At 49.1% G+C, this 16663-nt stretch overlaps 1 protein-coding gene across 2 annotated transcripts; it reads right to left on the reverse strand.

Moving 5' to 3' along the window:
• Positions 1-9653: 9653 nt before the first annotated feature.
• Positions 9654-15944, reverse strand: EOMES (eomesodermin). Of its 2 annotated transcripts, none has more exons than XM_065583515.1 (6): positions 15064-15944; positions 13678-13832; positions 12978-13099; positions 12357-12515; positions 12187-12248; positions 9654-11405 (listed from the first exon to the last, which is right to left on the reverse strand). In XM_065583515.1, exons 1-6 carry the CDS (start codon positions 15783-15785, stop codon positions 10727-10729), a joined length of 1899 nt encoding a protein of 632 aa, XP_065439587.1. In that variant the 5' UTR covers positions 15786-15944; the 3' UTR covers positions 9654-10726. The 2 variants fall into 2 exon arrangements, with proteins under 2 accessions (XP_065439587.1, XP_005297165.2); XM_005297108.4 differs by having other exon boundaries at positions 9654-11462; positions 15064-15933.
• Positions 15945-16663: the final 719 nt, after the last annotated feature.

The raw sequence follows: 16663 nt of genomic DNA on the forward strand, positions 1-16663 counted from the left end.
TTTTTAAATACCCTAGAAAATGCCTCTCTCTTCATGTGGTAATATGCATGTTGAGATTAGCCAAGCACTTGAGCTAACAGTCTCTTGAAATAAATAGCAAAGGGTTGCCATATCTATTGAGTATATGAGTGCAAGGGAAGCATTAGCCTCTCATTATACAGATAAGGAACTGAAGTATAGAGAGACTAAAGCCCAGATCCACAAAGGTAATTAGGCTCCTTCCATTAATTTAAATGGACAGTAGGAGCCTAAAGACCTTCATGGATGTCGGTCCAGGTGACTTGCCCAAGACCACATAGGAAGTTGGTAGAACAAGGAATTGGACCAAGTGCCAACTACTGCCCTAACTACTGGACAATCCTTCCACTCCTGCCAGGTGAGGATTTTCACTGGTGCACTAGAAACACACAGTTGTATGAGGTAAAACAGATGAATAGAAAAGTTCAGATTTGGATGTGAGCTTCGTGGCTCAGATCTATCTGTTGAATTCAGAGGAACTGGGGAAAATTTTAAAATAGTTCCTGCTGTACTTGAAAATGGATCCATTCAACTGTCACAGGTTTTCCATGACCTTTCTAGCCATTTTTGTATCAAGGACATTCTAGTTAAACAGGATTTTGCCGTATTTTTTCTCTCATTTGATCCTGCCATTAAGTCAAAATGCTAACGATGCAGTGACATCAGAGCAGAATTTGGACTCACTGCAGGATGAAGCAGCTGGAAAGTTAAGAGCACGAAATCTCTTGTTGAACAATAATCTTCAAGGCACAAAACAGAAAGCTACTGGCAAAGTAAGCTGCTTTGTGTATAAATGTTCCACCAGAGGCTCCTTAGGTTAGGCAGGAGAGACTTTGGCTACTGTGTATGCAGTCAGATAAAGCATAAAATATTCCTGTAAGGAGGTTTTGGATGTGCCTGTGAGTCAGTATGACCTACCCATGTTCGGAAGTCATTAGCCTCCTTTGCAAAGCTCTCTTTAGCTATGTTGTTTGCCAGAGTAGGAATGTCCTCTTCAGCTTCTTAAATCCTTACTGAGCATAGGAGAGGAGAGGTTTAGTTTTGCATAGTTTCCAAACAGATCAAATTACAACCAAAGGGTGTTGGACACTCGTGGAAACTCAAACAAAACAAACCTTCTTTTCCCCTTCTGTGAGTAATCAACTTTTACTTCCTATCTACACTATTAAAAACCAACAATATTGAGGCTTCCAGTTATCATGTGTCCCCCCGCCCAATAGACACATGCACACAGACGCACACAGTTAAAACATGCATATAGATAGCGTTCAAACATGATTTGATCCTGTGAGACAACTTCACTTTATACAGATCCCACAACATGATTAATTTTAGTAATATAGATGAGACATGAAGGGCTAAGGCCCACATCCTGAAAGGTATTTAGGTTCCTAGCTCCCATTGAAATCAATAGAAGTTAGGAGCCTAAAGGGAATTGGACTCCTAAATACACTTGAGGATTATGGCTTACATCTGCTTTGCAATTGCAAGCATATCAGTGGATCTGATAACTTACTAAACTCTGTAATAAAATAACTGTTTTGTGGACTTTAACAACTGAAGTCCTGTCTACACTGCAAAATCAAACCATGCTGTAAGTAGGTCAGGGAATAGCCAGCTTATACGTGGGTCCCCTGACCTCATGATAATGTGGTAATAATTATAGCATAGATGAGCCGTAAGTGTAGTTCTATTCTGGAAATTGGCACCTTCTTACACAATCATTCTGTTCTGAAGATCTGCCCACATTTGTGATAAAAATTAATGTTTTACTTTTTTCAAAATTTAGTCCTGCCGAGCCCATATATCTGTGGCAGACAACTCATTGGTTTTTATTCTTGCTCATATATAAACAGAATTATGAGCTAATTTCCAATAGCAGGGACACGTTCTTCCCTCATTGACACCTGTGCAATCCCACTGAAAGTGTAAGGAGGTGAAATTAGGGCAGAATTTATCCTTCAGGATCTTTATTACTGGTGAGGATACACTAGCTGGAATCAACCCAACTTGGCTGTCAAACCCCAGGCTAGGGGTAGGTCCACACTACCCGCCCGATTCGGCGGGTAGAGATCGATCTTCTGGGATCGATTTATCGCGTCTCATCTGGACGCGATAAATCGATCCCAGAAGCGCTCCCCCGTCGACTGCGGAACTCCCGCTTGCCGAGAGGAGGAAGCGCTGTCGACGGGGGAGCTTGCCTGCGCCGCGTGGACCCACAGTAAGTAAACTTAGTTCCATCTCGGAAACGTCGACTTCAGCTACGTTATTCTCGTAGCTGAAGTTGTGTTTCCTAGATCGATCCCCCGCCCCAGTATGGACCAGCCCTTAGTTTGGTTTGGCAATTAGAAAGAGCGGCTGTGTATTTTCAAAAGTGACTTGATTTGGGGAACTTTAGTTTTTGGATGCCCAGCCGAGACACCTTAAAGATGGCTGATTGAAGAAAATGCTGAGCATCCAGCCTCTGACAATCAAGCCACCTCAAAGTGTCTCAGGTTGGGAATCCAAAACCTAAAGCACCCAGAAGCAAGTTACTCCTGAAAATAAAGGCCATACTTGTAAACTGAGCACACATGATGTGGTCACTGAGCAACCATAGTGACATTTGCATGAAGTCATTTGAAACAGGATCGCTTTTCAGAGAGGAACTGTGCTGTAAATCTTTGCCATAGGTCAGACACTAATATGGTGTATATATTTTGTGGCATAAGGCTTTATTTGCATGAGAAAAAGGCCTCTTAACAATAATCAAAAATGGGTCCCACCTGGCCCTGTTCGACTGGTCTTCTTCTTAGCATATGCGCAATGTGCCTCAGGTGACACATGACCAGGATTAATCACGGAATTTGGTCCACTGTTTGGATCATTAGCTTCCCTGACTTGGGCCAGGTATTGACAGGGAGTGCGAAGTGAACGCTGATCCATGCCCCCTCCCACCTCAACTGGTGATGAGAAAGACACAATTAACTAGGTCAATAGGTCACAACAGTTTTCAGCACCATTAGCGAAGGCATAAGCAAGGTCATGTTCTATCAGATATGGATCACACTTCCTGTAACTACGTTGAAAATGGGTTGCCCCATCTACAGTAGCAGCTAAGCCATTTTCAACACCATTTGAAGTGGGCTGGGAAAAGACAGAGGAGAACTAAGGGATGGCAGTTAACACTCGGTAATGCACTACTAGAAGGCAGTTAGATGTTATGGTGACAAGTACTGTATAAGAGCCTACAAAGAATAAAGGAAATCCATTGCTGATAACTGTTACAAGCAACAAATCATTTTCCTATTGCCAACAGAACCTACAGGGCATTTAATGGTGACTCTTGTTCACAAGGTTAGGGTTAAATTGTCTGCCAGTTCAGGGTCCTATAGGGCCCAACCCTTGAACACGTGGGCACATACTTTTACTGATGTGAGGAGTCCCATTTAAATCAGTAGGATTATTCTCATGAGTAAAGTTAGGCACGGGTGTAATATTTGCAGGATCAGGTCCATAGATGTTATTCCCCTTCCTCCACAGCACCCAGTGGGATCATCCATTAGTTTCAGGTGGGCAAATCACCCAGGCTCAATTTCCTTTGATGAGAGGGAGGCAAATACTGCTCCTTCTAGTTTTCTTCTATCTCTTTTTTTTTTGTGGGGGGGGGGGGGGGGGAAGCCAGGTGGTGTCTTTAGAGGATTTCCCCTCCCCAGATTAGGATTTAATTGTATTCCTGGTGAGTCTCTTCTGGTTGCACTCCATCTTTCAGATGAATGTTTCATCAATATGATTAGGATCACAGCCCTCAGTCTAGTTTATTTACACAATCTGTTGTGACAGCTCAGAGTCTAGTACTCCCCAAAGGAAATATTAGATACCACCCTATCACTTTATTCAAATCATATTTTGCACTCCACACTTTCAGTCTAATGTCATTCTTCTCTGGATTATATTTTTGTGATATCCAGCAGGCACTAAAAATCCTTCCAGGCAAGAGGAGATGAATATTTATATTAGCCATCAAGTACTGTGGCTATTTTGTTGGGGGTAGGGTGACCAGACAGCAAGTGTGAAAAATCGGGACGGGGATGGGGGGTAATAGTAGCCTATATAAGAAAAAAACCCAAATATCAGGACAGTCCCTATAAAATCGGGACATCTGGTCACCCTAGTTGGGGGAAAGGAGGCTGAAGGGGGCTGCACGTAGGGAATGTTGAAAACGGTTCAAAACGGGGGTGGGAGGTGAATAAAACACATCAAAAGAAACCCAAGCTGGAAAAGAGGAGCGGTGTGTAAACTCAATGCTTGGCTCTCTCGCCTTGAGCGGAGCTCGGGCCCATGAAAGCTATTGCCTCATTCACCTCGTCTCTCAAAGTACGAGCCAGACTGCGCAGCAAGGCGAGGAGGACTTGGCAGGGCTGAATTCCCCGGGGAGATGAACCACTCCGGCACCGCGCCTGCAGGGCGGGACAGTGAGGTCGCCTATGTGCAGCAGTTACAGGCCGGGGGGCTAATGGTAGCCCCAGCCCGCGAGGGAGGGGTCAGGCGGCTGGGAGCAGCGCGCAGGTCTGGCTTGCACCAGGCAGGCTGCAGCCCGCCGCTAGATGGAGCAGAGTCCCCACCGCAGCCCCGGGGTGAGTGGCCGGACCGGCAGCTCAGGGAGCGGTCAGCCCGCCGGCGCCTCCTCCCTAGGGCAGGGCCGGCCACCCGGGCTGCTGCTTCGTGGGGAGGCTGGAGTGTTACCTTCTGTCTCCTGAGCGAGGGGGCTCAGTTTGGGAAGGAAGCAGTTCAGCTAAACTAGATTGCAGCGCGGGCAGGAATATTAGGGAGAGGCCCCCCTTTGATCCCCCAGGCCAATCCCCCCCCGCCCCTTTCCTCCCCCGGGCCAATCCCCCCCCCCGCCCCTTTCCTCCCCCGGGCCAATCCCCGCAGCCCCTTTCCTCCCCCGGGCCAATCCCCGCAGCGCCCCAGCGGCAGGGGAAAGGTGGGCAGAGATCTCCAGGCTATTCCCAACTTCCCTAAAGACACAAGGGAACCCATCGCTTCCCAGCTGAGCGGCTGTAATGCGGGGGGTGCTGTTGTATCCACCTGGCAGACCCAGGCAATGCAGACAAAAGTTAAGGAAAACCACCAGTGCCTCGGAAGGCTCCCTTGAACGCGGAGGGAGAGATGCTGCAGAAGCAGCCCACGACGTGTTGGGCACGTCCTTGCTAATTATCAAGGCAATTTAAAGCTAGACAGAGAAGGACGTGTAGCAGCTCTGAACCTAGCAGAAAATTTGTAACTCTTTGATTTGCTTCTGTAAGGGAAGGAAATGGGTCAAGCGGCAAAAGGGTTAAAAAAAACCATGATGCCTCCGTGCTTGTGCATTATTATCGAAGCAGATCTATAACAAGTAAAATATGAGCTTCCTCATTCTGTCAGTTGCCTGGGCTGGGTTTGCTCCATTTGTAAGGGGTATTGTGGGGGACAGGACGCAGTCCTGCCTTTATTTACGCCGGTGTAGCATCGAAATAAACAAGGATACCCCGTTGCAACAAGCAACCTTTGCCCAGGAAGTTCATTAAATCAGGAGCAAGGCTCGCTTGACACATAACACACGTGTGCACCCCTCAGGGGGGCAGAAAAATCACAACACAATCGAGTGACAAAAACAAAACCCTAGCTCAAGCGGCGTTTGGCATAATTGGTATTGGCTTCGCTTGAGGAATAAACGAAATGGAGAAATTAAGAGTGAAAGTAAAACCCTTCGATACACCTGCAGATTGGAAATAAGACCTTCTGATTCAATATTTAAAACTCGCTACCCTTGAGCATTAACGTCTTTGTTATAGCGCCTTTCTACAGCGTTTTAAAATCTCGATGTTTTCAGAGGAGTTTAGCATGGAGCACGTATTATCTCATTTGCAAAGAAATATATAGTAAGAATCATATTCCTGAAATGTGCTGCTTTTAAACTGAAAAGAATGCATCCTGTTCACACGTGCGGTAGATTTATCTTTGTCCTATTCAGACTGAGGAGGCGGAAAGCGTGTCAAGCAGAGGAAGGCTTCATTCAGGACAGTAGCTGACAAAGAATACTAGCGACAGAGCGTAAATTCAGCGCCCAAAAATAAATCGTTTCGTTTTGTTGCCAAAAGTCATCCCGAGCTACGCTCGCAGAACCTCGCCGGCTGCTAGCAGAAAAGGGAAGGGCGAGCAATTAGGAGGAATCGGGTAACAAATATAAGAAGCACGCCCCTCCTCGGCGTCTCTGGGCTGCATGGGACCGAGCCCACACCCTGCGGGCTGGTCACCGCAGCTGGGATCTCTGCACTCATCCCCTCGCAGCGCTGGCTAGCTGGGACGCTGTGATGTCTTTTAAAAGTGATGCCCCTAGGGCTGACGGCGGCCAGCGACCCTCTCCTCCCCTGACAGGTGGCGGGAGAGGAGGGGGAACACAGTTAAATATTGATGTGGCCCTACAGCAGAATTAGAAGGTGGTTTCAAAAGGCCACACAAACTGGTTACTCTCTCGCTCTCCGGGGGGAGCTTTTCTTTGACGAATGGCCGCGTTAAAGCGACAATCGCTCGCCATCGCTTGGGTGGGAAAGGGAAATGTCCCAATAATTGACAACAGACCGGCTCATTTCTTTCTTAACTCAGCAGCCTATAGGAAGCGAAAGGAAATGCCAGCAAACGAATTCAAACACTGAGGCACTAAAGTCTGTTTAACCTGAATTCCCATTCGGTGATCTCACTACGCGCGCCCCTTTCATTAATTCACTATTCAGTTAAGAAGGGTTTTTTAAACCCCTCTCCCCACATCTTAGTAGCATCTTGCCCGCAAAAGCGATTGAAACGAATTAGGGACGGGCTGAAGGTGTATTAAAGCCATGGCTTCCCAAACCCCAGAAAGACCGCGAGGAGGAAAAAAATAGCTGTTTGTAAATCAAACCTTGGATTGCGGATTCAGCATAGCGGGCTTTCTGGTTAGGACTAATTCGGCATGGATCGCAGCAGCCCTACGCCACGGTCTCCCTGTGGCGGTTTTGATAGTCACATGAAAGGGAAAATAATCGTTAGATTTAAAAAAAAAATAGGGAACACATATTAAATAATCGGCAGTGAAACTGTGGAGGACTGAATTCCTTTACCCATTTATTGTGTTTGTCTCTGTAAATCACATTACGAAGCAAACGCTGGAGTAGTTAACTTTATCTACTGCTAATGTAAACAAATAAGCAGCATCTAGCCCCTTGATCTTTATTTAAATATAGACTTGTTTATCAGTGTCAGCCTATGAAGATTAATTAGATACATTTATTCACAATTTGGTGTCTGACACCCCATTTTAGGAATGCCTTATAATCACAAGGTGTTAATTGGGGCCAGCCAGGCACTTATGTTTCTATTAAACAGTGTGAGGACTTTTCACAAGTTTTTTTTTTTTACTGTGCAGTGCAAAAATATACAGATTTTAAACACACTGCAATAGAATCGGACTCCTAAAGTCAGTTGCTTTGGCATTTTGCAACAGTGAGAAGGCAGGTTAGGGAAGCGATTTCGTTAAAATTCCATTGCAGAGGCAGTCAATAAATAGAGGCAGAAATACAGGCAGTTTGATGGTGTTCATAACGCACCGAATAATTGAAAACAAAAAAATCAGATCACCAGTCCCCCCACTCCGTATGGATCATTTCTTCCAGATCTGCTACAGCGTCACGAATCTCTAACCTCCCGCCCTGCCCCCCGGATCGGATCACTCTAGATTCATGCTGGGTGAAGTTCAAACTCCCTTGAGACCGTTCGGGAGAACGATGGACGGAGAAAAAACTCAGCACCGCGGCTGGGTTTGGCGTGGAACGATTCATTGTGACGCCTGGACTCCCACTGAAAACTCCCAACTAACGAATCTCTCTTCAATACTTTTTGATCCTATTTTCTAGCCTGAAAGAAACTCAGGCTCGAGGTTTGATGACAGCTATTGGCCCCGTTTCAGAAGCTTTACGAGAAGCGTTAAAGCTTTTTACATGCTAACATTTGCAAGGTCCATGTAAAAGGCTTGATGCAAATGATCCTTTGATTGCGTTAATTCAGTCGGGGCGGTTCCAGTTTCTGAAGGTTTGTTTTATTTTGTTTGCACGGGGGCATTGCTAACAGGTTAATCCTATTACTAACTGCATTTCCTAAGGAGAGGGATCGTCCCTTTTCAAAGTTTCTCTCATGCAAAACGTGCTGCCTTGGGAGTGTGGGCTAAATTGCCTTGTTCCGAGCGCTTCCCACCCACGAATGATTGCAAGAGAGGATTTTCTACTAACAACATCATGGAAGGAGGCTTCTAGCTTTTCCCTCAAAAGAAACAGTTGAAAAGTGGTCTCTAGGGTCGCTGGGAACTTGGCTGGTGCTGGATATCATACCACAAACTACTGCCGCCCCCAGCTAGAGAATACCCCCCTGCAGTCACCACTTTGGCGTATAGGGCCGATCTGAGCAGGGGAACTCCTGCCTCATCTCTCACCCCACCTCGCTGCTAAAGCGCCTCTTCGTTGAGAAGCTCACAAGAGGTGATAAGTGAAATTCACAAGTCTCCCCGCAGTTGGGACCTGGCCTGAGCTACTGGCTCTCCGCCCCCTCAGCCGCCCGGCGCTGTGGGTAGGGCATGACATTTGATCCGAAGAGAGGGCTTTGAAGGCAGCACGCACAGTGCTCGGGCTAGTGGGCCAGCCCCACCCCGCAGGGACCCCGGGCGGCTGAGTGCGTGTAACTTTGCAAGGAGAACGTACAACCGCAAAGGGGGGGCGCTACTCAGCCCCGGCCTGCAGCTGAGCGTGCTGGTTTGCACCTAGCTCACAGAGACAGGGGGATGGCTCTGGAGTGGCAGGGGGCACTTTTAGCCGCAGCAGCACAGACTCAGGGGTTAGGAGGAAATGTAACAGACATCCACCCCACTTCATTTACAGGGAGATGGGGCCGGCTCCTGCCTGCAGCTGTTCATTTCAAAGGTGACAGCAGAATCCTCTCTCTCTGTCTCTATCCCGCCCCCCCCCCCCCCCAAACGCACAGGAAGGGCTCCTTGATTGCAGTTAGGTTTCACAGGCTGCAACCTTGACGAGGTTGCCGAGGACAAGTGCTAATGGCCGCAGGAGAAGATTTGAGCTGCCAGTCCACGTCTCAGCATTGTGTCAGTGAAACACTAAAATTCCCCTGCCCCATGAAGGGGAGGGGGATCCGGCCTCTACAGAATCAGCACCTGTTTAGTTGCAAGAAACACACACACACACACACACACACCCCTTGACAGATCTGCATCAACTGTATGCTTTGCGGTATCCAGCTATTTGTTCACCTATTTCGACCTCTCCGACTGTCATTGTCTGGGTTTGGAAGAGACAGAACGTGTCCCCTCCAGGCTACCCTCCCCTCAATTCTTCAGCGAGCAGACAACACGAAATTACCCCCGCCCCGGTATTAAGACCTTTGGTAAGTCGGTCTGACTGACCCATACCCTTAGGAGACTGAGAACTCCCCCAAAAAGCATCCCATGCGAGGGTCCGCCCTAGCTGCTAGAAAGACCAACTAACTGTACGCTGCATTTTTCAAGAGGCGTCCTCCATCCACAATAACTTTGGAGAGTGGGTGCGGGGCGGAAAAACAAAAAGAAAGACCCATTCTTGCCCCAGCACACATCACATTTATTAAAAATAACTACTATGTACATAGAAAAAATCCAGGAGAAAAACGTTGAGAAGTTTGTGTGCCAGCGCTTTAGGGTTTGCATTATTTTGAAACATCTGAAACTAGTTGCAAGAAGAGTGGATAAATTACATCACTTTCAAGTTAAGACAGGGCAGCTGAAAAAATCACTTTACCTACAAGTCAATATAGATACCTTTTGATATACTTTCAGCAATGCATTTTTTAATGCTCCAATATGCTAAATTCGCTAGAATAATCGAAAATGCTTTTAGAACTCCCAAAGCACCAACTTCATATGATCCCAACCAGACTTTTATATGTAGACTATTTATACAAGGTATTCCACAGTACTCTACAGTGTACCTAGATAAATACAGCTGTACACTTGGTCATTTTTTTGGCCACCTCAGTAAAGTTCACTCATGAACCTCCTCCCCTCCAGAATTAAGTCGTTTTATCCCACCCAAGATAAGGAAAGCCAGATTTGGTCATCAAACCCAGGGCCTGGGCAGCGGAAAGTTTTGACTTGAACATTTTTTTTTTTTTTTAAGTATTCCTCCCTTCTTGTGTTATCTTCTGTCCAAGCAGAAGAGTTAGACCTTCTGCTTGGGCAGCTGATAGTGTTGAGGAGGCCTACTCTATCTGAAGCACAGTGTAGCAATTCTAGACACTTCTTTCTCAGAGACCTAGACGCAAAAAGGAGTTTAGGATACAACCCTATACCTCCTATTTGGTAGTGCATAGCACTTACCCTAGGCCACTGAGCCAGCCAAACTGTCCACTTTAGTGTCTCCCATAAATAAGCCAATTGTAAAAGCCAGGATCTTGCTAACAACCCCCTTACTGTTCCTTCCAAAAGTTAAGATCAAATTATAATACAGTTCCTTCCCCACCCAGTTACCTCCAGCAGTCAAAAAGCTTTGGCACCTTCTATAGAATTGCACAAAACAATTCAAGGTGGAAGGCAAGAGCCTTTTTGGCAACTTTTATGCAAAACAAAACCAAAAAGCCACCCTGAAAATTTAGCCAATCAGGATGAAATAATGCTCTAAGTAGTAGTATAGAAAGCATAGTAGCCCATGCCTTTTGAAGTGTCTTTGCTATAGTCCTCAGCATTCATGTCTTCACATTTCATTGTTGGAGAATTTTCATTGCTGGAAGTGCTAGGAGAGAGTCGTCTTCTCTTACAAGCACTAGTGTAGACGCCAGAATCGTTTGAATCTAGAGATTTTATGGAAGGTGGGGTCTCTATCCAGGATGAGCCGATTTCTTCTTTCACCTTCTCCTTGGGAAGATGGTCTTCAGAGAAACCCGGGGGACTTGTTCGGGAGGTCCAAGGTAACCCAGTCGCCATTTTTCTCTGATAAGAACCTCTGCTTCCCCACCCTGCCATGGAAGGGAATGTTGGATCAGGATAATATCCCAAAGCATGGGATGTCTGCAAGGGAAGGGATTTAATGCCATAGGGGAGCAAGGTGCTAGGAGAATATTCTGTTTCATAGGAGTTCATGTCCAGTTTGTTGGTACCAGGCTGCTGCACAGGAGTAACAAACCATCTCTGGGGAGGATTGGCCACCTCTTCATTCTGCTGAGGAGAGAGAAGGCCATTTGTCTGAGGTACAGTTCTCTCACCATTGTAAAATCTGGCTGGTGGCAAGTTGTTGACAAACTGTTCCTGGAAGAATGGTTGTACGCTGTACCGGGCTCCTGGGACAATCTGGTGGGATCTAGGAGAATCCGTGGGAGATGGAGTTAATCTGTCATTTTCTGAAGCTGTGTACATGCTACAATATAAAAAGAGAAACGCTAAGTCTTGGTCTTTACAATTCCATGTACTATTAAAAACAGACAGGGACTGAACTGCGTGCCAAGGATAAAAATCTGGGATTTAGGACACTTGATACATTCTGCAATCAAAGTCCAGGTCCTCAACTCAGGATACACTTCCAGGCCTAAAATTCTAAGTACAGCTCCTTTTAAATATAGCTTACACATATGCTTTGAAAAAAAAAAAAAACCACCCCAACTTCTCTTTCACAAATTGTAATTCTTAACATACCAAAAATGTGACCAGCACCTTTTCAAGAGGTATCTATAGATTAAAAAAAAAAATTAGACAAGAAGTAAACAATGAACCTCTCCCTTGTGCCAAGATAGGTGAAATGAGTTCCACACACACAACCACCCTGGATCTTTTGGGTGAGACTTTAACACTAAGACATCCTATCTACTCCGTGTAGGGTTTTGTCAACTCCTTTAGACAAAAATTTAAGGTCACCCAACCAAAGACAGACAGACCACTTGGTACGCACACAAAAGGCATTTAAAAATCTAATTAAAGCTAGGAAAGAGTTGCACCATCTATTGAAGGCATGGATATAGCTTATCCCTGAAATAAAGACGGTTCTAAGTTGTTTGTAGAAAGATTTCCATTTTTTAAAAACAGGCCAGAACTATGCCTCCCAATGGAGGCAGATTAGATTGAAGTAGGAATAAAATTATACTTACGAATCATAGTTGTCCCTGAAGCCTTTTGCAAAAGGATTATGGTCAATTTTAAGCTGAGTGATCTGGGGAGGGGGAGAAAAAAAAAAGATGGAATTGAGTTAAATTTCTAAATTGCATCAAGCACCTTCCACCATATATTTTTTCCAAGTTTAAACCCCCTTATGACTTACATCAGTGTTTTGATATGCAGTAACTGCTATGAACTGGGTTTCCGGGAAAACAAACGTCTGCGTCTTTGAAGAGTCATTCAGATCTTCAACCCCATCTTCAGTCACTTCCACAATATGAAGTCGAGGTTGGTATTTGTGTAGAGACTGAAGTACTATCATCTAGAAGAAACAATGCATATAGTCTATGCATATATATTGTTCAGATAAAAGGCACCTAAAACTAGTGCTAACCATAGGGGAGAAAAATCAGATGTTTGGAAGCTGATCATTTAGCCTTCAGACTCTCACAAGGAGTTTGCAAGGTGTGAGCCTCAATTTAACTAGACTGTGGATAATAGCTTTAGGAGTACAGTGGCACAAAATTCACTGCTCTAAGAGAACTACAGAGTACATATAGACCACATTATGCACTGACTAAACAGAAGAAAGGGGAAGTTTTTCCATCCCATGTCTGTTAAGTGAAGACCATTGAACTTAAACAGATCAAAATGATTTTACAATTTTCTGGGGCTATATAGCTCTGCAAGGTAAGCTCATGAAGCCCTGAAAACCTAATTAATCACTGTCTGATGCTACTTTCTTGATTTAGAGGCACTACCATGCTATTTATCAGTTATTTACCTGAGTATTATTATTGTTAGCACCTTTGTTATTGGTCAGTTTTAGTTTTCCAAAAGAGATCTCCTGCCTCATCCAGTGAGCCCCAGTGTTCGGGGACTCAGGGTGAACATACACTTTGTTGCCTAGGTGAGAGAGAAGAAAGAGGCAAATGTAAGGATTACAAGAACAATCCCGCACACACAATTCAGGAAACAGATACTGGAGTGACAGGGATCATCTCTAGCACCAGCCATGGGACAAAGCGAGGGGAGGCAGATGCACTGTAAGCTAGTCCCTGGGTGCTGCTGGATTCCGGAAGGACAAGCTTACACCTTTGTATATTAAATTCTGTGAAATTTCATTTAGTGCCCAGCTCCGCTTGGGGACAGCACATGGCCACGCCTGCAGAGGGGCAGGGAGGCCATCACAACGCCATCTTCCAGCCCAGGGGTTTCTCGCGCACATTAACACCCTCACCACCTTTGAAAGGTGGTGTGTGTGTGTGTGGGGGGGGGGGGATTTGAGCATTTTGCCGTTTGCCCTGCAGATGTCCGATGGGACGCACCTCCGGGCCTGGCCATTGCTCACCGGTCATAGAGAAGAGCTGGCTGGGAGGGTGGAGCACGCCCCGTGGCCGGACTGGCTTGGGAACGGGAAGGACCGGGGCGGATCGGGGGCTGGTTTCCCAGAGCCTGGCTGGAGGGGTCCGGCCGCAAGGTACCTTGCATGTTGTTGTCCGCTTTCCCGCACGTCACCCACTTGCCCCCCTGGAAGCGCCAGTGGTTGGGATCGGCCAGCACCACCTCCACGAACACGTTGTAATGCGCCGTGGGGTTGAGGCCGGTGATGTTGAAGCTCAGGAAGGGAAACATCCGCCTAGAAGGGGAAAACGCGGAGACCGAGCAAGTTAGCGGCGCGCCAAGGAAGGGCTCTGAGCCCGAGCTCAGGGGCCGGCTCCGGCTCTGCCGCTGGAGCGCCGGGCACTGTGCGCGGGGCTTGGCTCGGGGGTGGTCTGTGAGTCACTGGGAAAAGGGGCAGTGCAGGGACGCGTGGAGCCCAAGCAGTCTGCGGGGGGAAACTGAGGCAGAGACTGGCTTCCCTAGCCGGCTCCGATCGCGTCCTGCCAGGGGTCTCTCAGCGGCGCTTGGGGCTCAAATCGGCCTCGACTTTGAGGGAAGCAGCCCCGCCACGGCCCGGCCATTTCCACTTGGGATTCGTTATCAGGGCCGCTACATTTCAACCCCCACCCCGCTCCCCCTGCTCCCTTCCCCTCAGTCTCCCACCGAAATCAGGCTGGCTAATCACAAGACCCAGCACGAAGAAAACCTCCGCAAGAGCCACATTTCTGGCTCCTTCCCACCAGAAGGGAACCGTCCACCTCCCAACCATCGCCCCTCGGACAGGGAGTTTTCCCGCTAAGAGATTGCCCTACACCCCTTCCCCCCCTCCATTTACACGTACTGAATCGCTCGCTCCCCCCAAACGCCAAGCCCGATTCGCTTCCCCGGGAGCCTTGAGTGCTGCTGTCCCGCCCCGACCCCGCTAACCACCTGCACTAAACTCACGGGACGGGCTCAGGGAGGAGCGGGAGGCCGGTCCTCGAGGTCTGCAGCTTAGAAAATAAAACCGGCCCCGCACCAAACCCGCGGCGCTTTGACACACTCGGGGTTGCTCAGCCTCGTCCAAGCCCCGCGCACCCCCGAATTAGCGCGAATCCTCCCCGTGGCCGGCCAGCCCAGGCCGGGGGAGGCACCGTTTAAATGGCCATTCTCCGGCTCCCGTCGAGTTTCACTGGCGACAAAGGAGCGTCGGTTTGGTTTGATTTTTAACGTGGCAATTAATTAATCCCCCCCCCCCGCGGTTCCAGGGCAGCGAGAGGCAGCTCGGGGCTCCAGATCGCCCTCGAGAAATGAGATTTGTCAAACGAAGCCACCCAGGCGAGCCCCCCGTATAGGCCGCTTTAGTGGGAGGCGAACCCGGAGCCCCCTTGACGCCCAGGGTTGGCACCAGGGTCACAGAAGGAACCGGGGGGGGGGTTATAGCAGGCGCCTTCCACCCCGTATGGCGCTTGGGGCTCCCCGCACCCCCCGCCCGCGCCCCTCCGTACCTGCCCTGCTTGGTGATGATCATCTCCGTCTGGTGCCGGTGGAACTTGAGCCAGAGCGGGCGGTTGCAGAGGAAGACCTGCGCCCGGAGCCCTGGCCCCGAGCCGGGCACGGCTAAGGCGCCCAGCCCGCCGCAGGAGCCCGCCGCCGGGTAGGGGCTGTACAGGGGCCCCGCCGCCCCTTGGCCATACTGGTATCCGCCGCCGCCCCCGAACTGCGCCCGGCCGCCCGGGGAGCACACGGCGGCCGAGAAGCCCCCCGGGGACAGCATGGAGCCGTAGGGGTAGCGCGCCCCGCCGGGCGATTGGTAGACGGAGCCGTGCTGCGCCGCCGGGTAGGGGAAGAGCGAGCAGGGCGCGCCCAGCTCAGCCCCCTGCGGCCCGGGGGACTGCAGGTAGTAGCGCTCCGGGCTCAGGCTGTCCAGTGGGTAGCGGGCGGCGGCGGCCGGGGGCAGCTCGGCCTCTCCGCAAGGGGCCGCCTTGCGGCCGTCCGGGGCGCCCTGCTTGGAGCCCGCGACGGGGAAGGGCTCGCCAGCCTCCGCCTCGCTCAGCATGCCCGGCCCGGCGCCGCCGCACTTCTTCGGCCCCTTGTCCAAGTCCAGGCGCTGCGGGGATCCCGAGCTGGGCTGGCTGCGGTGGCCGCGGGCGCTGCTGCTCTCCGGCGGGTAGAAGGGGGGCCCAGCCAGGCTAGCGGCGCTGGCCAAGAGCTGCTCCCCTAACTGCATCCTCTCCAGCGCCAGCCGAGGGGAGCCTGGGCTGCGTGCGAGCGGGGAGCCGGGCTCCTCCCAGGGAGGTGAAGTGCCGAGCCGCACGGGCCCCCTGCCGGAAAGTTCCCCTGCAACTTTCCCACCCCCGCCTGTCCTCCCCGGGCTGCAGCCCCCCACAACCCCCCCTCTCCAGCTTCCGCCTTCCTCACTGAAAACAGCCACCTCTGCTGCTGAATTAAGCGGAGACTATTTATATAGGCACGCTGGGCTCCTCAGGCCGCCGGGGAGGGGCTTGGGGAGGTCTAGTTCGTGGCAGCCCCCTTCATCCTGGCTGGCCCATTGGCTGGTTTATGTGACACTAATTTAATTAGACAGCTACTAATTGGAACAAGTCACCTGTGACTCCATGCCCCCTCTCCCCCTTTAACTGGCTCCTGATGGGAGATCAAAACCGCTTCGTGTCCTGCCTTGGTTAAGGGAGAGAGGAAGCAGGAACTTGAACTGGATTTCTTGGTGGCTAGGGTGATGTACTTTGGATTTCACCCCTCCGCCAAGCTTTAGCAAAATGCTGATCTCTTAAAGATGATGCAGGTCTCTTAGATAATAGCTGCTTGGGTATAAAGAAAAGGATCCTGCATGCGGAAGACTTTAACGGGAAGAAAGCAACTTTCAGAGGGAAAGAGAGAAGATCTGGACAAAATTTCAGTGATGCAACCTGAAATCCAAGTAGTTATATAGCCCTAAAGATGCAGCGGGTTTTGCTCCCCAGTGCTTTCCTAGATGGTGTTTAAACATTTAGCAAGCGAGACATCTGCGATTGTCAGTGCCAGCTAAGAAACGAGATCCACATTTCATTTAAATTTGATGGGCGAGATTAAAGGCTCTCAACAGCAGCC

The sequence above is a fragment of the Chrysemys picta genome, chromosome 2, assembly GCF_011386835.1.
Source record: "Chrysemys picta bellii isolate R12L10 chromosome 2, ASM1138683v2, whole genome shotgun sequence".
NCBI lineage: Eukaryota > Metazoa > Chordata > Testudines > Emydidae > Chrysemys > Chrysemys picta.